General features: G+C 44.7%; 1 protein-coding gene across 9 annotated transcripts in view; it reads right to left on the minus strand.

Moving 5' to 3' along the window:
• The window catches only part of LOC139156879 (dystonin-like), a 400,586-nt gene that overhangs the window by 250,915 nt on the left and 121,921 nt on the right, over nucleotides 1-27,750 (minus strand). For all 9 annotated transcript variants that reach the window (XM_070733016.1, XM_070733011.1, XM_070733010.1 and 6 more), the window contains 5 exons: nucleotides 7,339-7,451; nucleotides 6,338-6,444; nucleotides 4,223-4,342; nucleotides 1,833-1,928; nucleotides 1,600-1,727 (listed from right to left, as the gene is read on the minus strand). In XM_070733016.1, coding sequence (XP_070589117.1) covers nucleotides 1,600-1,727; nucleotides 1,833-1,928; nucleotides 4,223-4,342; nucleotides 6,338-6,444; nucleotides 7,339-7,451 — 564 coding nt within the window. The remainder of the gene's footprint in view (nucleotides 1-1,599; nucleotides 1,728-1,832; nucleotides 1,929-4,222; nucleotides 4,343-6,337; nucleotides 6,445-7,338; nucleotides 7,452-27,750) is intronic.

The raw sequence follows: 27,750 nt of genomic DNA on the forward strand, positions 1-27,750 counted from the left end.
GTAAATATATAGATAAAATATTAATAGGTTAAGGTCCACAACCAGTCAAAATATATATAGAGAAAAATGTTTTTGTTCAGGAAGGACAATATAGTAATAATAGATATTTGAGACAACACCTGCTGCTGAGTACTCATCCTTTATTAATCTCTATGCCTTTGCTGGTTTACTTTCTACATAATGGATATTGCAGTATTGTTACTTTCAATACAACACAGCAAACAAGATCACTATGCTGGATTTTGTATTTCATCATCAGTCGGGCGCTTCCCAAGCACCTAAGACTGAGTGATGTAGCGGCGAATTATGTTTGCCGATCCCAGTAAAGCGGCCTTTTGCAATTGACAGATGGAGATTTTGTCAATTCCGATGGTTTTCAAATGTCCGCTGAGATCCTTTGGCACTGCGCCCAGCGTGCCAAGTACCACTGGGACCACTTTCACTGGCTTATGCCAGAGTTGTTGCAGCTCGATTTTTAGATCTTCATATTTCACTAATTTCTCTAGCTGCTTCTCCTCATTTCTGCTGTCCCCTGGGATTGCGATGTTGATGATCCATACTTTCTTTTTCTCCACGATCACAATGTCTGGTGTGTTATGCTTCAGAATTCGGTCAGTCTGAAGTCAGAAGTCCCACAGTAGTTTGCTTGCTCATTTTCGACCACTTTTTCGGGTTTATGATCCCACCAGTTCTTTGTCACTGGTAAATGGTAGTACATTTTCATTTTTTGCTTGAAAGGGACAGGGAACTCATTATTTTTCATTGTTAGATTTATTTGGATGCTGAGGGTACAGCTTCCATCTCTTCTCTGCCTCAGACTATCAGGAAACGTAATGCAAATCCTCAGTAATTATCCAGGAGGCTCAAGTAGTCCTGAAAAGACTACTAAGACTGCACAATAAAACATAGCCTTGGGGAGTCAGCCTGCTTGCTTTGATTTCATGGCACATAAAGTCCTTGGCATCAGCATGAATTTCTTTGAGCAGACACCAAGGCACAAGGCTCTTATGCAATCTACCAAAGCTGCCCTCCCAAGGGATTTGGTCCCCCATCTCAGTTGGGGGTCACCAAGACTTGAGGTAACCACCACGTTAACTCTCTTGTGGCTCCTGAGAAAAAAAAAATGGTGGGAGCCCATTCAATCCTGTAAATGCCCTGGCAAACTTTGGAAAGTATTATCTCCTTTTCTCTGGTCTGTGACCATAATGAAAAATTGATTATCTACTCAAACGTTGAGTCAGGATTGAAACATAAACCTTGAGAAAACTGTTTAAGTGTAAGCAATGTTTGATATAACTGTCCAAATTGTGATGGTCCGAACATCAAACAAGGTTACAGTGACATATTTGCTATTTAATACAGAATTTTGCATAAGCTGCTTGATAATTATGTCGATAAAAATAAGCTTAAGTATAGATATTTGTTTAATTTAAAAGCAATATCCAATTAATGAGCTCACCTGGGAATTCATTTCTACAAAGGAAATTTTGACTACCTTTCTTTCAAGATTAAAGTGTCTCTGTCCGTTATGTAATGCATCCTACTGAGCAGTTTCAACCCGGCAGGGAAACATGACTATAAAACAAATAATCAACCCACCTTTCAACTTCTGGTCGAAGCATTTTCTCCCTTTCCAACATAGCAATAATTAGCTTCCCCCATTCTTTTTCAATGTCATTTGGGTGGTAGCCTTGAGGAAGCTTGATACGCCCAAATTCAATCCAAATCTTTGAAGGCAAGAGATAATTGCATAAAATTGAGAAACCAAATCGAGCATAAAAGTGAGAAATAAACCCAGCCTGCTGCACCAGACCACACAGTATAGAACTTACCTCTAGTAGTTTATATAGATGCTTGATTTTTGATTTGTCTATCTCCTTTGGTGGAATTTCTGTTTCTTTAAATTGCAAATACTGGTTATAAAGTGCCTAAAGGAAAACAAACATTGAAGTCTTTTACTGAGATATTACTAAGGCTTTATAAAAACTTGTCATGCTCATCCCTTAGATACCAAATTGTCTAACTTACTTACTTAATATCAAGAACAAAATAGAGAGAATTAAACCGAAAAGAGAGAATTAAACCGTATGTCTCCCATTCAGGTTTCCCATTTTGGTCCTCCAAATCCAAGGTTAACTTAAATCTTCCACCCGCTGGTGTTCATGGATGTAATCCTCATAGCTAAGTGTTGAAGAGAATTCTGTTTGATGTGTCTTTTATGAACAGGACAAGAATCCAAACCACTAAATTTGTGTTCGCCGTGGCAGGGGCTTGCGCAGCCTCAGATTAAAATGCATTCTGATGCCTCCAAGCCAGGGAGATGCCCTTTATTGCTTAATCTTTTACATGAACACTGTTTAGATAGGTGGCTCCTTCCCAAGATTCTAATATCTAGAGTCACTATGATTATACATAGTTGATCAGAAATCCAGTTTTTTTCCATTGCCGTGTAATAGAAAATTGACTGAGGATGTATTTATCAAATTTAAATAATCACCCACCTCACGATCATGTGATAAAGACAGAAGATAATCGATGGGTGAGAATTTCATGAATAAAGGTTATGTTTATAGGAAAATAACATAAGAAGGAATTTAACCTAACATTCTCTCTAACATAATAGATTCCAGCATTTTTACATAAAGCGACATGTAACACTGCAAACTATGCCAACCTCCTAAATTTCCAGAAGAGTTGTACTGGCATTTTTAATTCACTCTCTTCTGTACCCCCTCTGCATTGTGCTGCATACCCTTCTTGAAACAAGTATTTGATATTCCAGCAATGGCCTTTTAAAGGACATGGGACTTTTGTGAATCACTATAAATGAATAGGTGATTACTCTAAAGCAGTGTTTCCCAACCAGTGTGCCGCGGGACATGGTCAGGTGTGCCGCGAACCCGGCCTGGCTGGAGCTTCCCTAGCGGTGACAGCATGAACTTTTGGGGCCCGGTGGGAGGGCACCGGCCACTGTTGCTTCTAAGCTGCATGGGCGGGCGCCCGCACAGCCATTAGGACCCCCCCCCCGCAGAAATTTTTGAAGTGGCGCAAAGCCACGCAGTCCTGAATCGCTCCCTTCTCCAGCCAGCAAAATCTGCTGCCTAGGAAAGTGGCGCATTTGAAAAACGCACGTTTTAAAAGCACACCGCTTTCCCAGGCAGCCGTCTTGCTGGCCGGAGAAGCAAGCGATCCGGGACTGTGTGGCTTTGCGCCGTGATGACAACAACAGCGCAGTGGTGGCTTTCAAGCGCCGCCCTTCGTGGCGCCCCACCACCCGTTCCTGCAGGTAGCAGTCAGGCGGGGTACCGGGAGGCGAAGGCGGCGCATGGCCGGGCGCTGAGCGCCATGGACACCTGGGAGGGCGAAGGGGTGAATGTGGCTGCTGCCTCTTAGGCGGAGGTGAAGGCGACGGTGGAGTCCGTGCTGGGGCCATGCGGGGCTGCTGATCCAGGGGGTCGAGGACCAGCAAGCCGCCCTCCACTCTCTCTCCGCTCTCTCTCTCTTTCTCTCTCTGTTGCTGGTGTGGTGCATGAGAGAGAAAGAGAGAGAGAGAAAAAGGAGGAGAGAAAGCAAGAGAGAAAGAGAGAGAAGTAAAAGCAAGAGAGAAATCAAGAGGGAGAGAGAGAGAAAGAGTGTGTGTGTGAGAAAGCAGGAGAGAAAGAAAGAGAGGGAGAGGAAAAGAAAGCAAGAGAGAGAGAAAGAGAAAGAGTGTGTGTGAGAGAGAAAGCAAGAGAAAGAAAGAAAGAAAGAAAGAGAGAGAGAGAAAGAGAGAGAGAGAGAGAGAGAGAGAGAGAGGGAAGGAAATCAAGAGAGTGAAAGAGAGAAAGCAAGGGAGAGAGAGAGAAAGCAAGGGAGAGAGAAAGAGAGAATAAAAGAGAGAGCAAGAGAGAGAAAGAGAATGCAAGAGAAAGCAAGAAAGAGAGAAAGAGGGAGGGAAGGCAAAAAAGAGGAAGGAAGGAAGAAAGAAAGAGGGATGGAGAGAGAGAGGGGGAAAGAAAGAGGGATGGAGAGAGAAATAGGGTGAAAGGGAGGAAAAGAGGGTTTTTTGTCCAAACTTTTTAGCCCCCCCCCCCCCCGCTCAATGTTCCCCAGGATTTTGTAAATGTGAATAATGTGCCGCGGCTCAAAAAAGGTTGAGAAACACTGCTCTAAAGAAGTAGTACCTAGTAGTACTCTTTAAAACTGCATTTTAGCAATATAAACAAAAGGGAAAAAAAATCACCTTTAGTTCTACCGGATTGTTTGGAAATATTCTGTCACTCATTATTGTGGCATGGTGCCTAATCCATTGGATGAGGTAGTTCACCATATTCTGGTATTCAATCCATTTGACTTCAACATCCTAAGAGAAGCAATAAAGTAGCACACCAATTGTAAAGCCATTGCTTGTAATTGTATTTGTTGCATTATAGATGAGCAACCAATCAGCCCTATCTAACTTAGCCCTATAAACTGTCAGCAAAATTACAAAATTACAATTTGGCTTCTTTGGCTTCGGATTCAAATTCTCCTCCTCATCTATACCCAGCATGAGATTTTGCTCAATCTTTCCCCACTCTCCTTTATAGCACCCTCTATGTACTTGTAGCCCGCGTATCCTTCTGTTATCTGATTTTAGTTCTCTTATCTACTACTCACCTGATTTCTAGCTTATACTCCTAGCACTTCCCTTGCTTACCCTGAGAAACAGTCTATCTTTATTGTAAGCATTATTTTTTTAGCTCTTATTCTGCCAATATCCCTCTTTTTTCCTTTCCTCCCCCCTCCCCAGGAGTGTTTTTAACTTCATAACTCTTTCTCTATCACATCAGGCCTTTATGCTTTCTTTCCACACATACAGGGTGTATTCCAAAAGTAGTGCAATTATTTTTTTAAAAGTAATTTATTGAACAGATTTGCACAAACACTTAAAATTCTTCAAAGTACTGTCCTTGGGCCTCTACATGTGCCCTGGAAGGCGTCTTCAGGGACCTCTCGCAAGGTCTTCGTCACAGCTGATTGGATCTCTTCTATGGACGAAAAATGGGTTCCTTTCAGGGCTGGGAACAAAAAGAAGTCTGCTGGGGCAACATCAGGAGTATTGTGGGGGTGGGCAGCGTTGGCACTTGGTGTTTGGCCAGGAACTCACGGACTCCTAGCGCATTGTGGCAAGTTGGTGGCACAGCAGGTAGAGTACTGTACTGCAGGCCACTGAAGCTGACTTGTAGATCTGAAGGTCAGCGGTTCAAATCTCATCACTGGCTCAAGGTTGACTCAGCCTTCCATCCTTCCGAGGTGGGTAAAATGAGGACCCGGATTGTGGGGGCAATAGCCTAGCTCTTTTAAAAAAGTGCTATTGCTAACATGTTGTAAGCCGCCCTGAGTCTAAGGAGAAGGGTGACATAAAAATTGAATGAATGAATGAATGAATGAATGAATAAATAAATAAATAAATAAATAAGTTGCGTTTTTCATCCATAGAAGAGATCCAATTAGCTGTGACGAAGACCTTGCGAGAGGTCTCCGAAGACGCCTTCCAGGGCGCGTACCGGTCATGGCAGAATCGCTGGAAAAAATGTGCCGAGGCCCAAGGACAGTACTTTGAAGAATTTTAAGTGTTTGTGCAAATCTGTTCAATAAATTACTTTGAAAAAAATTGCATTACTTTTGGAACGCACCCTGTAGCTATGCTCTAGTACAGAGGTCCCCAACTTGCGAGCTGCAGTCCATTACTGGGCTGTGGGCTATTCACAACCAGGCTACCTGAGCAGCGGGCTGGCGGGTGCTTGTGCACACGCCCAGCTCAACTCACACGAGCGCACTTGCAGCCCCACTCGGGTGAGCAGCGCGTGTGCATGCCTGCTGCTCATACAAACATGCATGTGCCTGCCCTTCACACAATACCATTCCCTCTTCCCTCATCCCACCCAACCCTGCACTGGGCCGCCAATCCGGAAATGCTGGAGAACACTGCTCTAAACGGGTCGTCTTGAAGAAGAGGTCCCACTCGTATAACTAGTGGCCAATTTCATGGTACACTTTAATTAGCGTCATGTCCATGAGGACTCATTTCAAAATGTCCTGACTCAAGAGTTTAAATATCAGCTAAACCAAAAAAACCTATGGCATCTGAAGAAGAAAGAGATTCACCTTCCCTGCATGGAAGAAGTATGACCAAAGGGAGAGCTCTCACTTCTTAGTACTATCATTCTATGATCTCGTTATTCAAGTTGTGCTCTACAGTAAATAGCAATTATATACGTTTTACACGCCAAGCAGGCAGCCCACAGTCTTAATATTACATGATGTTACAGTATTTCTGTTGCTGTTGAGAATATAAAACTATTTTCTTACTTACATGTGCACTGATTCCTTCTCCACCTTCAGGGACTTTGGGAAATGCATCATAAAGTGATGATACATAAGTGATTACTGATTTCTCATCTGGCGAGGAGACATCGACATCTAAAATGGACACAGGCAATGTTTCCGATACAGATACCACAACATCGGGCTTCCTGTCAAGCTTTTTGAAGCCCATCATTCAACAATACTTTCAATTGTAAGTAAAATTTTCAATTTTGTAAATGCACCAGAGTGCCTTCCATCCCCTGTTCTAATACAGTGGTATCTCTACTTAAGAACTTAATTCGTTCCGTGACCAGGTTCTTAAGTAGAAACATTCTTAAGTAGAAGCAATTATTCCCATAGGAATAAATGTAAAAGCAAATAATGCATGCAAACCTATTAGGAAAGAAATAAAAGCTCGGAATTTGGGTGGGAGGAGGAGAAAGAAGAGGAGGACAGTCACTGCTGAAGGAAGAAGGGGTGGGGAATCAAAAAAAATCCAAAACTATAAGGCTTTAAAAAAAAAAAGAAGGACTCTGAGGCAGCACCCAGAGAAAGGAAAACGCTCCGTTCACTCTGGGCTGCCCAGAGAGAAGGGAGTGTTTCTTTTCTCTGGGCACTGGCAGAGGTTTATTCCCCCTCCAAGTGCCCAGAGAAAGGAAAATGCTTTGTTCGTTCCAGACTGCCATAGCCTCCTTAAGCGCCACCAAAAGGCTCCTCTGGCAGCCCAGAAAAGCCCAAGATGGCCAGGATTAAAGGGAGAATGGCAGGAAACTGGCCAAGTCTTCGTGCCACTCTCAAATTTCCTAGAAAATGGTTCTTAAGAGGAGACAAAAAAATCTTGAACCCCCGGTTCTTATCTAGAAAAGTTCTTAAGTAGAGGCATTCTTAAGTAGAGGCACCACTGTATTTCTCTTTTACTAGTATCATGTATGTTGTTATATCTTTGTATACCACCAATACGTTCTTGACAAAGTACATGAATAAAATAAATAAAATTAATCAACTCACCTTCAGGATCCAAAAGCCTGGCGACTCCAAGTTTTTCAGCTACAAAAAAAGCATGGTCTAAATTTGCAAGGTTGCTTTGAACAGCAACAGTATTCATGTCTATCAGGTCCGGCCTATAAAAGAAAAGAATGAGGAGAATATGTGAACGTTGGTCTTCCTTTATTTCTGAAGATGGGGTTTTCAAGAGAAATGATGAAAGCTATTACTTCAGAGGAAATGGGCCCTACATTTTAGCTGTTCGGGTCCCAGACAGAATATTCTCTTTGGAAAAAAAGGTTTTTGGAGATAAGTTCTTCGTCACAAGGGAAAGACAGAGGAGTGGAAACTTCCCAGTCTTTTACATAGAGGAGACACTGGTTGAGATCAGAATCCCTTGCCACTCCAAAACATTACCTCTGGATATCTTACAATTACCCAGAAGTGCTACCTTTTCTTGATGGAAAAAGTGGTGGGCAACATTTTAAGGAGAGGGGTGGTTCAAAATGACGAGACCATGAAACTACACCTTATAATGAACCTATCTTACTATAACGAAATTCCCTGCTTTGTCATGCTTGCCAACCTTTTTCCTAGGACTTTTATGATTTATTGATTTTATTGCAGTTTCTTTGACATGTCAACCAGGATTGCTGAGAGGCAAGCTGCATACAAGTTTTTGTTGTTGATGATGTTTGTTTTTCTCCTCCTCCTCTTTTTTAAAAATAATGTTATTGAATATAAACATTAAAAAAGAACATTTAAAACATTAAAACACAAACTTTAAACAAAACCCTACAAACAAAAACAAAAATGGAAAAAAATACAAACAAAACAATATGTTGAGCCTTTGTAACAATTTTTATGGTAATGTCAGGCCGAAGCCATCATTTGGAGTTAGAGACTTTGGCCTGTCACAGTGGAATAGTATTATGGGAACTAGGAGGGAAAGTTACTAGTCACCAAAAATTTCTCCAAGGTCATCTTTTGTTCTGCATCAACGGATGTAAAGAGGACATTGGTGAAATCCCTGCACCCGGACTGGTCCTTGTGATGAACTTGTGGGTGTGGGGATGGGGGATGAACCTTAACCTGGGTGGGGTAGTGGAAGTAAGTTAGTATCAGGATGGCAATGGCGTGACCAACATGGCTCTGATAATAAATCGAACCTTTGAAGAGAGAATTGGACTGGAATCCGATTTATTTCTCAGATGGTATTTGGGGCGTTGACAGGTAAATTGTGTTGATGTCATATTTCCATTTATATATTTGTAAGTTAAACTGTATTCCCTCTACAGTTTTCAATTCTCAATACAGTGTTCCCTCGATTTTCATGGGGGATGCGTTCCGAGACTGCCCGCGAAAGTCGGATTTCCGCGAAGTAGAGATGCGGAAGTAAATACACCATTTTTGGCTATGGACAGTATCACAAGCCTTCCCTTAAGACTTTAAACCCCTAAATGACCATTTCCCATTCCCTTAACAACCATTTACTCATCATTATTACTGGTACTCACCGTTGTATAAGACACTTAGTGATCCTGATATTTATAAACATAATTGTTTATTAACAATAATTATTTTTTTTGTTATTTATTTGCAAAAATTATTACTTTGGCGATGACGTATGATATCATTGGGCAGGAAAAAACGTGGTATAGAAAAAAATCTGCGAAGTATTTTTTTAATTAATGTTTTTTGAAAAACCGTGGTATAGGCTATTCGCGAAGTTCGAACCTGCGAAAATCGAGGGAACACTGTATATATAACTATTAGCATCACCTCTTATCTTCCTCCTCTTTCTCATCCCCCTCCTCTCCCCACCAAAGTTCTGCTTCAGTATGCTCATCCACAATAAATAGTTCACTTTCTCCTTATCTTGTCATTTCATCTTCTTCCCAAATGACCCAAAGAGAATCCTGACCATTCATGTGACAGAAAGACATAAGTGGAAGGGAACAACCATGGGGGGGGGGGAAGGAAATTAAGACAGAAGCAGAAAACATGATGATGATCAGATCTTTTCCATATCTGTAACTGCAACAAACCCTTTCCTCTAGCCATGCTAATTATTGATAACAGAAATGGAGTCTTAAAACAAAGTGCTCTCTAAAATTAAGAAAATACAGTTTTCCAATTCCAAAGTGGGTGGGATAATAAATTTTAGTCAGCATGCTTTTCCTAATGATAGTCACCATACATTTCAGCTAGGATACAATTAACCTCATCACCTTGTGCCCTCATCACCTCGACTACTGTAACGCTCTCTACATGGGGCTACCTTTGAAAAGTGTTCGGAAACTTCAGATCGTGCAGAATGCAGCTGCGAGAGCAATCATGGCCTTTCCCAAATATGCCCATGTTACTCCAACACTCCGCAGTCTGCATTAGTTGCCGATCAGTTTCCGGTCACAATTCAAAGTGTTGGTTATGACCTATAAAGCCCTTCATGGCACCGGGCCAGACTACCTCAGGGACCACCTTCTGCTGCACGAATCCCAGCGACCAGTTAGGTCCCACAGAGTGGGTCTTCTCCGGGTCCCGTCAACCAAACAATGTCGCTTGGCGGGACCCAGAGGAAGAGCCTTCTCTGTGGCGGCCCCGACTCTCTGGAACCAACTCCTCCCAGAGATTAGAATTGCCCCCACCCTCCTTGCCTTTCGTAAGCTGCTTAAAACCCACCTCTGCCGCCAGGCATGGGGGAACTAAGATACACTTTCCCCCTAGGCCTTCACAATTTTATGTATGGTATGTTTGTATGTATGATTGGTTTTTATATAATGGGTTTTTAACTGTTTTTTAGTATTGGATTTTGTTGTTCTGTTTTACTGCTGTTGTTAGCCGCCCCGAGTCTGCGGAGAGGGGCGGCATACAAATCCAATTAATAATAATAATAATAATAATAATAATAATAATAATAATAATAATAATAATAATAATAACAACAACAACCTTACAGTCCCCTCCATTCATATGATCATTAAAGACATTACCCTAATACAGTATTTATTTTTCTTCAGTTTCTGGCTGAAGTATGTTTCTTTCTGGAATCATTTAAATAGTTGAAAAGCTCTGATTTTTTTTTTAAAGAGGACTTCAAAGGTATCAACAACAAGCCCAAATCCTGCAATTAATATCCTACTATCCCCAAACTCCATTTAAACTTTAAAAGTTACAGGAAAACATTTTCTTTGGATAAGACATTCAGATAATGAATTCATTATAACAATAATGGATTTGAAAAACAGGTCTTTTGTGTCACTAACAGATTAATAAACAAGGATGTCTTTGAAGCAAAGGTATTGTGAAACTGCAGAAAAGGTGGAAATCTACCCCAAAACATACAGATGTTCCCGATTCTGCTGACTTCTGAGACATTTCACACATGTTGCTTATAATGAAGCAACTTGTGATATGCAAAACACAAAACTATGTCTATTCAGCTGCCAATTTTTTCAAAACAAGAAAGGGCAAGCTGTAATATATTTGCTATATTTTAGTGGAAAAAATTTATACCACTACCCCCTAAGCAGACTGCAGTGCAGACTGTTTTTCTTTAATTCAACAACAGGCAAGCTGAAATTTGCTCTACAACAAAAGAAGGTGACTCCAAGGGCAACCACGTTTGTGCTCCAAATTTCAAATCTATTATCTCCAGTAGTTGCAGGTAATGAAGCTCAAATCCATTCAGTAAATTACCGATGGAATAAATGCATGGGGAAATGTCCCCCAAAAGAAATGTCAGGCAGAAAAAAATTAGTGGTCTCTTTCATCTTATCATTTGAAATGTTAATATTAGTTACAATTATCTTCAGCCTCATTTTATAAAAAATATAGTAATGTATACCTAAGATAACTATGGTACCTATAATAATCATTAATAATAATAATTTATTGGACTTGTATGCCGCCCCTCTCCGAAGACTCGGGGCGGCTCACAACAATAATAAAACAATATAGCAGTAAAACAAATCCAATATTAAAAAACATATATAAAACCCCAGCAATTGAAACCATACAGCACATACATACCAAACATAAAATATAAAAGCCTGGGGGAGGATGTCTTAGTTCCCCCATGCCTGGCGATACAGGTGGGTCTTAAGTAATTTGCGAAAGACAAGGAGGGTGGGGGCCATTCTAATCTCTGGGGGGAGTTGATTCCAGAGGGCCGGGGCCGCCACAGAGAAGGCTCTTCCCCTGGGGCCCGCCAAATGACATTGTTTGGTCGACGGGACCCGGAGAAGGCCAACTCTGTGGGACCTTATCGGCCGCCGGAATTTGTGCGGTAGAAGGCGGTTCCGGAGGTATTCTGGTCCACTGCCATGTAGGGCTTTAAAGGTCATTACCAACACTTTGAATTGTGACCGGAAACTGATCGGCAGCCAATGCAGGCCACAGAGTGTTGCAGAAACGTGGGCAAATCTAGGGAGCCCCATGATGGCTCTCGTGGCTGCATTCTGCACGATCTGAAGTTTCCGAACACTTTTCAAGGGTAGCCCCATGTAGAGAGCATTGCAGTAATCGAACCTCGAGGTGATGAGGGCATGAGCGACTGTGAGCAATGACTCCCTGTCCAAGTAGGGCCGCAACTGGTGCACCAGGCGAACCTGGGCAAACGCCCTCCTTGCCACAGCCGAAAGATGATGTTCCAATGTTAGCTGTGGATCGAGGAGGACGCCCAAGTTGCGAACCCTCTCTGAGGGGGTCAATAATTCCCCCCCAGGGTAATGGATGGACAGATGGAATTGTCCTTGGGAGGCAAAACCCACAGCCACTCCGTCTTGTCTGGGTTGAGCTTGAGCTTGTTGACACCCATCCAGACCCCAATAGCCTCCACTTCCACCTATCCGACAGGGATATTTAAAAAGCCCACATCTATATATGTGAATAGTATTTGTTTATTATTTGTTTATTATTAAAGCTTTCCAGCTATAATAAAATACATGTCAAAAGCACATGTATGTTGTTTTTATTCTACGTATGATAAAAGATGCATTATCCAGTCTTTATAAAAGTGTGAGTCATTCTACAGCAGATTTTTCACTAAACCTACCAGAGAAAATATAGTGGTACCTCTACCTAAGAAAGCCTCTACTTAAGAACTTTTCTAGATAAGAACCGGGTGTGAAAGATTTTTTTGCCTATTCTTAAGAACCATTTTCTACTTAACAACCCGAGCCCGCAAAAATTTCCAAGGAAATTTGAGAGCGGCACAAGGTCCGGCCAGTTTCCTGTCATTCCCCCTTTAATCCCGGCCATCTCTGGCTTTTCTGGGCTTCCAGAGGAACCTTTTGGTGGTGCTTAAGGAGGCTTTGGCAGCCCAGAGTGAACAAAGCATTTTCCTTTCTCTGGGCGCTTGGAGAGGGAATAAACCACTTCGCTGTGGTGACTCCCTCGCGCTGCCTCCCATACACCCGGTGCGAGGTTGCCTCCTGGAGCGTCTGAGCACGGAAAGGCAAAAGGAGGCGCTTTGCCCCAGCCAAATCAACTCGGCTTCAGCAAACCGAGGAGTCACCACAGTGAAGGAAAGACGCCGGCTACAAAGTGAGCGAACGAGGGGAGAGGGGAGTCCTTTACCATGGGAAGGAAGAGGAAGCAGGTAGCAGCAGCAGCCGCCTTTCGGTCAAAGGAGCAGAAGGTTCCCCCCTCTCGCCCGCCTGGGTTTTTCTCTCTGGTGTAGTGTATGGGAGGCAGCCTCACACCGGGTGTATGGGAGACGCATGCTCCTCCTCGCCACCCCAGAGTCTCTCTCTTTTTTTTTTTTAAGCCTAAAAGTTTTGGATTTTTTTTATTTCCTTCCCCTCACCTAGCCCCCTGGGAAAAATTGCTTCTACTTACAAACCTTTCTACTTAAGAACCTGGTCACGGAACAAAGTAAGTTCTTAAGTACAGGTACCACTGTATATGCGCTCAAAGAAAAGGGAAAGAACAGGGAGAAAATGTAAATTGCTTGTATTATGATTGTCTCCGATTTGATACACTAACACTGGCAATACATCTCTCAAATTTTCACCCTTGCAAGGCTGACATATTTAAACAGGACTTATACTACGTTATCTTTTCATCCCAGGATTGAGATGTAATGCATATCATCTGCACTTTGACAAGATTAGATGCCAAGATTAGATCAGAGCAGTGAAGGGCTGCACTTGTATGCCAGGACGCCTCCGGGTGGGTGGTGGGCGTGGGCAGGTGCAGGTCGAGCGCATGCACCCGGCACGATTTGCTTCCTGTGCATGAACAGAAGCGAAGTCTCATGTGATGACGTGCACAACCACAATATTTCTGTTTTTTGCTGAGTTTTTTGCTTCTGCGCATGCAAATCTACATGCAAGATTTTGCTTCCTGCACATGCACAATAAGCAAATCTTGCGCCGGACGCATGCACTCGGCCACTGATCAGATAGAGCTGCACATGCAGCTCCATTTCCAGTACTCGGATGGGGTCTCCGCCATCCGGACAGCTGCCCATTACTGGATCAGGTGTGTCAAACTGAATGCCCTTGGATTTGGCCTGTGGAGTGCTTAGATCTGGTCCGCCATGCTGCCCTGGAAATAGCAAGGGACTGACCCATGTGCCTCTGCCAGTGAAAACAGAGCTCCATTTTCACTGGCAGAGGACTGCAGGAGGATCCCCCAGGCCCCCCCCCGGTGCCCCAACATGAGTGACGTCAAGCTGGCCATGGCCACCTTGGCTATACCCACCCTGGCCACACCCATCAGCCTTGAGGTCAAACACAAGCCTCATGCGGGATGAAATCGAATTTGACATCCCTGCTATAGATGAACTCACTCATTAGCTTCATGCAGATTTATTTATTATTAAATTTATATCCATCCATCTGACTATTGAAAGCAACTGTTACAATGCAACAGATGTTAAATATGATTTGGGAGATTATCATTCCCTGTGAAAACCTGCAAAGTCTAAGACACAATGTCATCACCACCATCGCAAGCCAAACAAACTGACCCCAGAGGAAAAGAAACATTTGTAACACCGTGCCCTAAGTGGTATCATCTGGTATCATCATTTACTGCCAAGGTCACTGTCAACATTTTTGCAAGACTGTTTTAAAAAAAAGCAGATAAGAGCTTTCCTAGTCTGCAGAATCTTTACCAGGCTTCAAAATCAGTTATACACGCTTCAGTTGAGGAAGTAGGAAATGCCTTATTTTAAAAGGCATCAAAGCAACAGCATTAGCTGTTGGAAGGGGCATCATAAGTCACTATTTTTAGTGCCCTTCTAACTTTGAGCAATCAGTAAATGAACTGTGTAATTTAAGAACGACTTGCATATGTGTGACTGAAGTAGCCAACTAGACCACCAGTTTTGCCAGCTTTTATAAATGTAATAATAATTTATATTTCTGGAGATGTTAAGGTATGACTGAACACGTAACTTGATCATGTAGAAACATCTATCAGTTTTTTTAAAAAAATATTTCTTTGTTATATTTGATTTAGTAATAAACAATCAACGGCAAAAATATTTAAAAAATGAATCATTGATTGAGTTGGAATTTTTCTAAGCACCCTTAATAGTAAAGATAGATAGATAGATAGATAGATAGATAGATAGATAGATAGATAGATAGATAGATACCGTGTTTCCCCGAAAGTAAGACAGTGTCTTACTTTCTTTTTACCCCCAAAAGCCCCACTACGTCTTACTTTCGGGTATGTCTTACATTGGAAAAAAATTGAAAGGGTCGCGTTCCCGAAGGCATCTCCCCAGAGTCCAGAAGGGCAGCCGCGGGACAGGAGCCTCGTGAGCCCTTTTCCAAGTTCAACCTCAGGGCTCCAAGCGGCGTGCACGCGTGGAGCCGCAGACGCGTGTCGGGGAAGCGTGTGTCTGGAGGGGAGGAGCCGCTCTGCGCAGTTGGGCCTCGCTGGCCGCTTGCAGCCGAGCCTCGGCAGGACTCGGTTGCTGGGACGACCGCCTTCGCTGCAAGCCGCCGCCCGCTCAGCTCGCTTCAGACCAGCGCCGTCCTTCGCTTTGCCAAGCCGGGGAAGAGGCGGTGGCGCCACGGCGAGGCGAAGGCGATGGGCGCGCGGGGAGCTTGGAAGCGACGTCATCGGGCTCCCCCCCGACAATACCCCCGTGTTTCCCCAAAAGTAAGACATGTCTTACTTTCGGGGTACGGCTTATATTAGCCGACCCCCCCTGAAACCCCCGATACGTCTTACAATCGGAGGTGTCTTACTATCGGGGAAACAGGGTAGATAGATAGAGAGAGAGAGAGAGAGAGACAGACAGACAGACAGACAGACAGACAAACTGTTTCATCCAAAAAGATAGTAACAGGTCTTTCACCTCATTCCCAACATCATTGCTTAATATATTTAACAAATAGATTTCTAGTGCATAAAGGAAATGAAATCCCTGTTTAGCACTCACAATCTTTTAATATATAATTCTGATATTAATTCTTTTGCAAATATATTTAAAAGTTTCTTAACTGATTCCCCAGTTTATAGTTTTGTTTTTACCAAAAAGCAAAAGCAATAAATAAAACCACATATATATCACGGGAATTTTTACTAGTAAGTATTCATAGGCAAATATCCAGATTATTCAAATACTTCCCTGAAGGCACATTTCTCTCATGTACAGTAACTTTGTTGGAGAGCAGGTAGGGACAGTAACCAATCCAGACACACCCAGAGTTAAGAAGTTAATATAAATAAAGTTTGTTAGGATATAAGTGTGTATATACTATGTGTACATAGAATACAATTGGTGGCATTCACTTACTTTCTCTACTTTGCAAATGAGAGCCATAGTTCACTTACTTACTCTTAGCAAATGTGAGCCACAGTTTTAAGTGAATCACTGTAGTTGTTGAATTAATAACACAGTTTTTAAGTGGATCTGACTTCCCCATTGACTTTGCCTGCCAGAAAGGTTACAAAAGGTGATCACATGACCTTGGGACACTGCAACTGTCATAAGTAGATGCCAGTTGCCAACTGCCTGGATTTTTTAAAAAAAATTTATTTATTTATTATTCAGATTGGATTTGTATGCCGCCCCTGTGCGAGGACTCAGGGCAGCTCACAACATGTCAAAAACAATATACCATATACATATCTAAAAATCCAATTAATATACTAAAAAACTTTTTTAAAACTCTAATAAGATTTAAAATCATTCATTACCATTCACACAGCAAAATATACTACACTCATCGGCCAGGGGACTAGGGTTTAATGGCCTCAAGCCTGGCGGCATAAATAGGTCTTTAAGCTTTTACGGAAGGTGAGGAGGGTGGGGGCAGTGCGAATCTCCGGCGGAGCCGATTCCAGAGGGCAGGCCCCCCACAGAGAAGGCTCTTTTCCTAGGTCCCACCAAACGATGTTGTCTAGTTGACGGGACCTGGAGAAGGCCAACTCTGTGGGACCTAACCAGTCGCTGGGACTCATGTGGCAGAAGACGGTCCTGGAGGTAATCTGGTCCAATGCCATGTCATGTCATAACCAATACTTTGAATTGCGTCCGGAAACTAATCGGCAGCCAATGCAGTCCGCAGAGTGCTGGAGAAATATTGGTATGCCTTGGAAGGCCCATAACTGCTCGTGCGGCTGCTTTTTCGATGATTTGAAGTTTCCAAACACTCTTCAAAGGGAGCCCCATGTAGAGAGAGCATTGCAGTAGTCGAACCTCAAGGTGATAAGGGCATGAGTAACTGTGAGCAAAGACTCCCTGTCCAAATAAGGCCGTAACTGGCGCGCCAGGCGAAACTGGGCAAATGGCCCCCTTGCCACAGCCAAAAGATGGTGTTCTAAAGTCAGCTGTGGATCGAGGAGGATGCCCAAGTTGCGAACCCTCTCTGAGGGGTTCAATAATCCTCCCAGGGTAATGGACGGACAGATGGATGTGTCCCTGGGAGACAGTACCCACAGCCACTCCGTCTTATCAGGATTGAGTTTGAGCCTGTTAGAACCCATCCAGACCCGGACAGCCTCCAGATACCAGCACATTACAGTGATCTCTCGATTAGCGCGGGGGTTACGTTCCAAGACCTCCCGCGCTAATCGATTTCCGCGTTATAGTGGTGCGGAAGTAAAAAACACCATCTACGCATGCGCGCCATTTTTTTTCATGGCCGCACATGCGCAGATGGTGGAGTTTGCGTGTGGGCGGCGGGGAAGACCAAGGGAAGGTTCCTTCAGCCGCCCAACAGCTGATCTGCTCCGCAGCGCGGAAGCAGCGAGGAGCCGAAGATGGGGTAAAGGCAAAGGGGAAACCCCATCTTCGGCTCCTCGCTGCTGCCGCACTGCGGAGCGGATCAGGTGTTCGGCGGCTGAAGGAACCTTCCCTTGGTCTTCCCGCCGCCCAGGCAAAGGGGAAACCCCAAGATCGCTTGCCGCTTGCCGTATTGCAGCTTGGAGCCTTGCTTCGCCTCCTTCGCTGCAATACGGCAAGCGGCAAGCGATCTTGGGGTTTCCCCTTTGCCTGGGCGGCGCTGGGGCCATGCGGAGCCGCTCATCTAGGGGGGCGTGGACCGGCAAGGTGCCCTCCGCTCTCTCTCTTTCTCTCCCTGTTACCGGTGTGGTATAAGAGAGAGAAAGAAAGAGAAAGGAGGGCGACTTGCCAGTCCACGCCCCCCTGGATGAGCGGCCCCGTATGGCCCCAGCGCCGGACTCTGCCGTTGCCTCCGCCCTTGTTCGGCTCTGCAGCTGAGAGGCCACGTCCACCCCCTCCTCGGTGTCCCCGGCACCCAGCGTCCCCACGCCGCCTCCACCTCCCGGTAATGCGCCCGACCTCTGCCTCTCTCTTTCTCTCTCATATACCACGCCGGCAACAGGGAGAGAAAGAGAGAGAGAACTAGCGCGGACTTATTTTTTAATTAATATTTTTTGAAAAACCGCGTTGCAGCGTTTCGCGCTAATCGAGACCGTGCTAATCGAGGGATCACTGTACTTCCACTGCTTCACTGAGTCGATACGGAGTGGAGATGTATAGCTGAGCATCATCAGCATACTGATGGTAACTCACCCCGTGCTCTCGGATGATCTCACCTAGAGGTTCCATGTAGATATTAAACAGCAGGGGGGAAAGGGCCGACCCCTGAGGTACCCCACAAAGCAGGGACCTAGGAGCTGACCTCTGACCCCCCACTAACACTGACTGCGACTGAGCAGGGAGGTAGGAGGAGAACCACCGTAGAACAGTGCCTCCCACTCCCAACCTTCCAGTCGGCACAGAAGGATACCATGGTTGATGGTATCAAATGCCGCTGTGAGGTCAAGGAGCACCAGTATAGAGGATAAACCCCTATCCCAGGCCCGCCAGAGATCATCTATCAGCGCGACCAAAGCAGTTTCTGTGCTGTAGCCAGGTCTGAATCCTGACTGTCGAGAGCCTAGACTTCCCTAGACTTCTGGGCTCATAAAGGGTAATAATGGACTGGAAATAGAGACATCCATGAATTTCACCGAGATGAGGAACAACTCAACACACTCAAATGCCATGTCCAAACATGCACACTATTGTTTCTTTTAATACGTTATGACTGAAAGAGGAATTAAAGTGGTTTTGCCCACCTCTGAGTGAGAGGCACCATTGTCAGAAATTTTTATCATGCCATTATGTGAGGCTGAGTTGGCAGATCAATTATGCAAAAAAATCAGGCAGGCAAAGTTTATAATGCAATTGTAACTCCATTTGAGGCAGAACTAAACCTGCTCTGCCCTGCATCTGTTTACTGACTTATCATGTAATTTTCGCACTGCTCAGGTTTTTTCTTGAGTTTATCTCCTCCATGAGAAACAACAATAGCATCTTTCAATTATTATTATTATGATCATGACTATTAATTGTAGGACTATTATTGTTATTTTTATTTTTGAGTCACAAACTGTAAAATGGGATACCAACAATTCTATAAAGCAATACCCCAATCAAGAAACTCCAAAGAGCCCTCAGTACACAGCCCAAGCAAGACACCACGATATAAACTTAGAGAACACCAAGGATCCCTCCTATTTGAAAATGTATTAGAAAGGACTTGACATTTGTGCTTCTGCAACTTATGGTATATAGCAGGAAATTCCCTTCCTGGTGGTTGCTGCATTGATTTCTCAAGCTTTCTTCTCATAGAATGTTCTTTTAAAAAGTTCATTCCATCAACTAGAAAGTTCTTGCTGCAGTTATTTATCTCAACACTCAGCTCTTTAACTAATATCCTGCACAAATCCAGATAAGTGTTAGATGGCAGCCAATGGCAGTCAAGTGGTCCTCAAGAGCAAGCCCATGTAGAAAGTACTGTAGTAGTCAAGCTACAAGGTGATTAGAGCATGAAAACTGTCTGAAGGTGCTCTTGATCCAGGAAATGATGCACTGAATAGAGTTATATAAACATAGAAACATAGAAGACTGACGGCAGAAAAAGACCTCATGGTCCATCTAGTCTGCCCTTATACTATTTCCTGTATTTTATCTTACAATGGATATATGTTTATCCCAGGCATGTTTAAATTCAGTTACTGTGGATTTACCAACCATGTCTGCTGGAAGTTTGTTTCAAGGATCTACTACTCTTTCAGTGAAATAATATTTTCTCACGTTGCTATTGATCTTTCCCCCAACTAACTTCAGATTGTGTCCCCTTGTTCTTGTGTTCACTTTCCTATTAAAAACACTTCCCTCCTGAACCTTATTTAACCATTTAACATATTTAAATGTTTCGATCATGTCCCCCATTTTCCTTCTGTCCTCCAGACTATACAGATTGAGTTCATTAAGTCTTTCCTGATACGTTTTATGCTTAAGACCTTCCACCATTCTTGTAGCCCGTCTTTGGACCCGTTCAATTTTGTCAATATCTTTTTGTAGGTGAGGTCTCCAGAACTGAACACAGTATTCCAAATGTGTATAAAGACTTTCATGGCCCAAAACTGTCTCTTGCTCATCAAGCAGGGACTGCGAGTCCAGGCGTGCAATCCACGCAAAATTAAAGATATAATATTCCAATATTCACGTGGCCCTCATATCCACGAGGTCCATGAGGTCAGGAGAAGATTGAATCAGATTCCTTTTCTTCCTATGCAGGCTTACGTTCTACGACAGAGTCTTGGAAGGTTAATTTGGTTGGCCTGGAGTAGCAACTATAATTGGATATTATCGGCATCCTGATGACAGAGAACCACAAACCTGAAGATCATGTAGATCAGAGGTTTCATGTAGATATTTAACGAAAAGGAAACTGTGGAACCCCACAGAAAAGGCCCGTAGTAATTGGGAGTAACCTCTCCCAATTGCCCACAAACCAACAACAATAAAAACCAGCTTTAAAGAAGAAGAAGAACCACTTTAAAACAGTGCCCTTGTTCAACTGGTCCAGTAGGACACCATGAAAAGCTCACTGCCATCATGGCTTCCCCATATATAGGCCATGTCCAAGTACAACCAAAGCTGCCTCCATACTAAATCCCAACCTTAAACAGAAATGGATTTAGATAAGTGAGTTAATCCAGGATCTTCTTTAACTACAGCCCACTTTCTCAACAACTTTCCTTAAGAAGGGAAAACCAGAGGCACCACCTCCTGACAGTAAACAAGAGTAGGCTTATTCTCCAATATCCACATTATAGCAGCAAGTAGAAAGGATTTCTATCTTGCAATATAACGTGATTCCTCTTAAAAGAATAAACAGAACTTAAATCATTCTGATGGATCTAAAGCGCACCGCAAGAAAGTCACAAGCTAGTCTAATGTGATTTTGGAAAGGCCAGCTTCAGAAATAAAAACTCCTGCAAAATTGTGATTAAAGGAGCAGTGACCTTAACACTGTGATCTGGCTAGTTATCTATTTTTAAGTTTTACATATTCCCTGGGATATATTGAGGAGGGGGATGAAGATCCTTCTTTATCAAGGGAATATTTCCTAAATTATCTTTATTTTATGTTGTTGTTAAACATAGAAACATAGAAACATAGAAGACTAACGGCCGAAAAAGACCTCATGGTCCATCTAGTCTGCCCTTATACTATTTCCTGTATTTTATCTTACAATGGATATATGTTTATCCCAGGCATGTTTACATTCAGTTACTGTGGATTTACCAACCACGTCTGCTGGAAGTTTGTTCCAAGGATCTACTACTCTTTCAGTAAAATAATATTTTCTCATGTTGCCTTTGATCTTTCCCCCAACTAACTTCAGATTGTGTCCCCTTGTTCTTGTGTTCACTTTCCTATTAAACATCCTTTGGATCAGGCTCCATCACTCACACAGCAAGCAAAGTGCCAGTTGTACTGCACGGAATCCACTTGACTCCACCTGAAATTCTGTTCCTTTTCTCAGTCTGAAAGCTTTAATGTTAAAAGTGGTCTCCTGCAGCAAAACCTTGCTCCAAGTCAGTCAAGCAAAGCTTACCAAATCTCTCTTCCTGGGCTGAGCTTTTATTTCCCTGCTCCGAGAAAAAGCAAGAATAAGCTGAACAGTAGAAAACAGCAAGCAGAAACTTGAAGGTGTACAAAATAGAGGCCTTCTTCCTTTCAAATGTATCCTGTAGCAATCCAAGGCTTGACAATTAGTAATACAGTATTTTGTTTCTTCCCCATTTGTAGCTACAGGCAACTGACATGCCGCGGCAAATGTTGGCATCCCTGCTTCTCCTATCCCGGAGGAATGTATTCAAGTTGGATCTTGATAGCCTGCAACATGTTTTAACAATCGCCACAGTACAGAGAGTACAGCCCTTGCCTTGTGGGCTGGCATGAGACCAATGTTCCAAACCAAACCTCTAATACAGTATATGTGATTTGTTTGCCTTAAAGCAAGACTTGCATCTTGCAAACTTTCCCCACCTAAAATTCTTTGTCTTGACTTCTGCCATGTTTTAATGGATCTGGCAGCTCACAGGGCTCTGTTTGCCTCACAAAATCTGGGAAGCATGATCTCCACTCCTGAATAGCTTCTCTTCCTCTTCCTCAATAGAGATTGCTACTGGTTCTCGTCGGAAGCTCAATTTAAAGAGCCAAAGAGCTTCTCAGCAGGGCCAAAGGGCTCTGAGTTAATCTCTCTCTTCCTCTCAATACAATTGCAATCGCTTGAGCTGGGATTTTTATTATGTTACTGGTGTAGATAATAATCTCATATTTTTCAATAACCTTCCTATAGTCTCCAGCTAAGTCTGCTGCACAATAGACCAGGTGTGCTTGCTGCTTAATCATTTTATTATAAGCCACATCTCCCCCCACTCCATGCACCTCCAATTTTCTTTTTATTGCTACACAATACTTTCATGGCACGTATTTATTTATTTTTACACGGTTTTCCTGACCGTTGGCTCAAACATTTCACAAAAACTGGTGACAATCTTTGCTTGATTAACAAGACACATTCCATTCCATATTCATGAGGCTATGTGCATTTTTATACTATGTACGTAAAACCTATTCAAACTTGCTGCATACAGATTTCATCTTCAAGTGAAAAGAATAATGAGTAATAGTATTTTTCTGCATTCGATTCTCCTAAGCTTCGCTTTTTCTACTACAGTGATCCCCCGAGTTTCGCGATCTCGATCTTTGCGAAACGCTATATCACAATTTTTTCACCCGATGACGTCACTCCCTTCCTTTCTCATCTTTCTTTCTCTCTCTCTTTCTCTATCTTGCTTCTTCCTCTCTCACACTCTCTTCCTCCCTCTCTCATCTCTTTCTTTCCTTCTCTCTCTTTCTCTATCTCTCCCCCTCTTGCTCTCGAGCAGCGGGCGGCACCCAGGGAAGGTTCCTTTGGCCGCCCACCAGCTGATCTGCTCGGCAGCGCAGTAGCAGCGAGGAGCCGAAGATGGGGTTTCCCCTTTGCGTGGGCAACGGGGAAACCCCATCTTCGGCTCCTCGCTGCTACTGCGCTGCCGAGCAGATCAGCTGCGGCGGGCAGACAAGCAGACAAGCGGCGGACAAGCGGCGGGCGTATAAGCGGCGGCCGGACAAGCGGACAAGCGGCGGACAAGCGGCGGCCGGACATGCGGCAAAGCGGCTGACAAGCGGCGGAAAAGCGGTGGCCGGACAAGCAGACAAGTGGCGGACAAGCGGCGGGCGGACAAGCGGACAAGCGGCGGACAAGCGGCGGGCGGACAAGCGGCAAAGCGGCTGACAAGCGGCGGACAAGCGGCGGCCGGACAAGCGGCGGACAAGCGGCGGACAAGCGGCGGACAAGCGGCGGACAAGCGGCGGACAAGCGGCGTCCGGACAAGCGGCGTCCGGACAAGCGGACAAGCGGCGGACAAGCGGCGGACAAGCGGCGGCCGGACAAGCGGACAAGCGGCGGACAAGCGGCTCCTCAGCTGCTGGGTCTTCCCAGGTGCGGAAGTAAAAACAACATCTGCGCATGCGCGGCCATGGAAAAAGGGGCGTGCATGCGCAGATGGTGTTTTTACTTCCGCACCACATCCCGAAAAATCGATTATCACGAGGGGTCTTAGAACGGAACCCTCGCGATAATAGAGGGATCACTGTATTACCTTATACATTTATACTTTGGGGGGGTGGAAAGAAATCCAACCTGATGCCTTTGAAAGTCTTTCCATGTTTTCCTGGTAAGGTTGGCAGGCTTTGATTAAACTCTCCCCATTTTTCTGGATTGGGACCTCAAGAAAATACTGGACCATACTAGAAAAGGTAATGGTAAAAAGGTATCAAAGCTGCCAAAAATCATGGTGGCTAGACACCATCAAAGCAAATAACAGCCAGAGCATAAAATAAAATAAGAAGCTATACAAAATGTGAAAATGGAGACGGGGGAGAGAGAAAGAGAGAGAACTGATAGCAACGAAAACAGTCACAATGAAGATAAAGTGAAGTGTTAGTACCACCTAGAACAGGGGTAGGCAAAGTTGGCTCTTCTATTTAAATAATTGAGAGGAGTTAGTGTGACTACATTTAAGAAAACCTTCTGGCATTAATATACATTGGTACCTCTACTTACGAATTTAATTCGTTCCGTGACCAGGTTCTTAAGTAGAAAAGTTTGTAAGAAGCATTTTTCCCCATAGGAATCAATGTAAAAGCAAATAATGTGTGCGATTGGGAAAACCACAGGGAGGGTGTAGGCCCTGTTTCCTCCCAGGAGATTCCTAGAGAGGCCCCACAGGCCTTTTCTGGTGGAAAATGGTTCTTGAGAAGAGGCAAAAAAATATTGAACTCCCAATTCGTATCTAGAAAAGTTCGTAAGTAGAGGCATTCTTAGGTAGAGGTACCACTGTACAGTAATACTTCGTCTTACGAACTTAATTGGTGCTGGGAGGAGGTTCGTAAGGTGAAAAGTTCGTAAGACGAAACATTGTTTACCCTAGGAATCAATGGAAAAGCGATTAATGCTTGCAAGCCCAAAAATCAGAAACCAGCCGCCACTGATCCTCCCCACCCCTTTGCCATGCATGTCATCCTGCATGCAGGATGACATGCAGTCAGGAAGGTCCCCCCCCCAGCCCAAAACCCAAAGGCGGTCTGCCGCTTGAGCCAGGATGACAGGCAGGGCGTGAAGGAATGGGAAGCTCAAACGCTGGCGGCTTCAGCTTCCCATTCCTCCATGCACTTTGCCCTGCCTGCCTCCTGGCTCAAGCGGGTGGCGGCAGACCGCCTTTGGGTTTTCGGCTCAGGGGGAGGGCGTTAGGAAGGTCCTCCTGCTCGCCTGGTTACCTTGTGTGCGCTGCAGAACGGGACGAGCCGGCGATGCGCGCCCCGCCTCCCCCACCCTGGCTGCGGGCCGTCCGCGATGCTGCTCCGCTCGGTCGGCGGCCCCAGAGAGGCAGGAGCCGGGCGCTGGCCTGCTTTTTGTCCCCCACCACCGCCGCCCGCTGGCTGCGAGCGCTCTGCCAGCGCCTCCCCCCGCTCCATGCCTCCTTTCTGTTTGTTTTGTCTCTGGGTCTGCGGAAGGAGGGAGGGAAGCAGAGCGGAATCTCCGATCGCCAAACACCATGGGGAAGGAGGGAGAGAGAAGCAGGGGGGCAGCAGCCGCGGCGGAGGCCAAGTCTCGCTCCGGGCTGTGCCCCCTCCGAGTGCTCACCGCCCCCAACGGGAAACCGGAGCATCCTTCCCCTCCATGCACTTCGCCCTGAATGCCTCCTGGCTCAAGCCGCCGGCGGCAGACCACCTTTGGGTTTTCGGCTCGGGGGGGAGCAGGAGGACCTTCCTAACTCCCTCCCTCCCAAGCCGAAAACCCAAAGGCGGTCTGCCGCCGCTGGCTTGAGCCAGGAGGCATTCAGGGCGAAGTGCATGGAGGGGAAGAATGCTCCGGTTTCCCGGGTGGGGGCGGTGAGCGCTCGGAGGGGGCACAGCCCGGAGCGAGACTTGGTCTCCGCCGCGGCTGCTGCCCGCCTGCTTCTCTCTCCCTCCTTCCCCGCGGTGCTTGGCGATCGGAGATTCTGCTCTGCTTCCCTCTGCTGCCGCCCGCTTGAGCCAGGAGGCATTCAGGGCAAAGTGCATGGAGGAATGGGAGCCTTTGGGTTTTCGGCTCGCGGGGGAGGGAGTTAGGAAGGTCCTCCTGCTCCCCCCTGAGCCGAAAACCCAAAGGCGGTCTGCTGCCGCCCGCTTTAGCCAGGATGCAGGCAGGGCTTGGAGGAATGGGAAGCTCAAACGCCGGCGGCTTCAGCTTCCCATTCTTCCATGCACTTCGCCCTGAATGCCTCCAGGCTCAAGCGGGCGGCAGCAGACCGCCTTTGGGTTTTCGGCTCGGGGGGAGGGAGTTAGGAAGATCCTCCTGCTCCCCCCCGAACTGAAAACCCAAAGGCAGTCTGCCGCCGCCAGCTTGAGCCAGGAGGCATTCAGGGTGAAGTGCGTGGAGGGTTTGGCGTTCGGGTTCAGGAGGCTGCTGGGAAGCCTCCCGGCTGTTTTAAAAGGTGACAGCCGGGCTGCGGGGCTTCCCAGCAGCCTCCCGAACCCTGAACCTTTGCCGAACCTGCAGGTTCGGCGTTCGGGAGGCCGCTGGTAAGCCCCGACGCCTGGCTGTCACCTTTTAAAACAGCCGGCGGGCTTCTCGGCGGCCTCCCAACGCCAAACCCGGACGTTCAGGTTTGGCATTCGGGTTTAGTAGGACGCTGGGAATCCCCCCGGCTGTTTTAAAAGGTGACAGCCGGGCGGCGGGGCTTCTCGGCGGCGGCGGAGGCGGGGGTTCGTAAAAAGAAAAAAGTTCGTAAGAAGAGGCAAAATTTTTCTGAACCCCGGGATCGTATCTCGGGTTGTTCGTAAGACGAGGGGTTCATATCATGAGGTACCACTGTACTACATTTCTCCATTTTTTTGCTATTTCTATAGGTCTGGCACACATGCACAGAAATACACAGCAAACAGTGTAAATCATCTGTACTGTTTTCTGTTTGCTGGGAGGCAAATTGTTGGGAGGCAGAGGCCATTTTTCCTTGTTTTCCTCCCTCCAAATTAATGTGCATCTTATACTCCAATGCATCTTACACTCCAAAATATATGGTACCTATTGATTTAACAAGTTTTAAGACATTATGTATGTGAATTTTTTTTAAAGTCAAGGAAATAACTTTTAAAAGGCAGATGTTGAAATGTCTATTTTGCTAAAAATTTTCTTTTTGCCTAGAGATCAGTAAAGGGAGAGGCCTGACTCCAGAATTTTCTTTACTTCACACCAATTATTGCATTAATTTAAAACTTTTATATATTATTAAACTTCTCAGTGAGTCCTTGACTTTTCAGTATTAAAGTTAAAATATCAATAAAAAGAAAAGAGATAAAATTAATCAAATAGGTAAAACTATTGTTATTCCTAATATTTATAAACCAAGGAACAGTTTTTTTCAAACTAAACACTGGAGAATAGCTGTGTCTTAATTTCATTTTTAAATGACAGAGGGTGCTACTCAAATCTCTGGTGCAACTTTCTTGTTATGATCAAAAGTCTCTCCACTGGTTTCCGCTCTCCTAAGTTTCATTCGTAGGAGGAATTCTTAATATTCCTACTAGATGAGACTTTCAGTCAGAACTGGTTTGAAAATTCTATTTAAAGAAGACTATCTTAGAGATATTTGGAGTCAAACCAAAAAAAGTACTTTGTAGTTCAAAATCAACACTCTGGATTGTATTCAGAACCCTGGTTTAGCATCCACAATATCAGAGTTAAAAGGCTATAGAGGACAATTCATTTTACAATAACTGTAAGTTCAAAATAGCCTCCAAAGGCAGACCCTTGTAGTTTTCTTAATAGTAGTCTATCCTAGAATTCACGAAGGCACAAGTTACTATCGCACAGGCTTCTCACTTTAACTAGAGCGTGATTGGACCGATTCAAGGAAGTCAAGTAGATCAAAACCTATTAAAACTGATATAATAATCTTTTTTTTTCCTATAGAAGATAAAAAGCAAAGGAAAGAGACAAGAATCCTGCCAACCGTAGAAGGAAGAGACCACTAAAGCAAGCTCTCGTCACTTTTCCTGCTGACAGATTCAGG

The sequence above is a fragment of the Erythrolamprus reginae genome, chromosome 1, assembly GCF_031021105.1.
Source record: "Erythrolamprus reginae isolate rEryReg1 chromosome 1, rEryReg1.hap1, whole genome shotgun sequence".
NCBI lineage: Eukaryota > Metazoa > Chordata > Lepidosauria > Squamata > Dipsadidae > Erythrolamprus > Erythrolamprus reginae.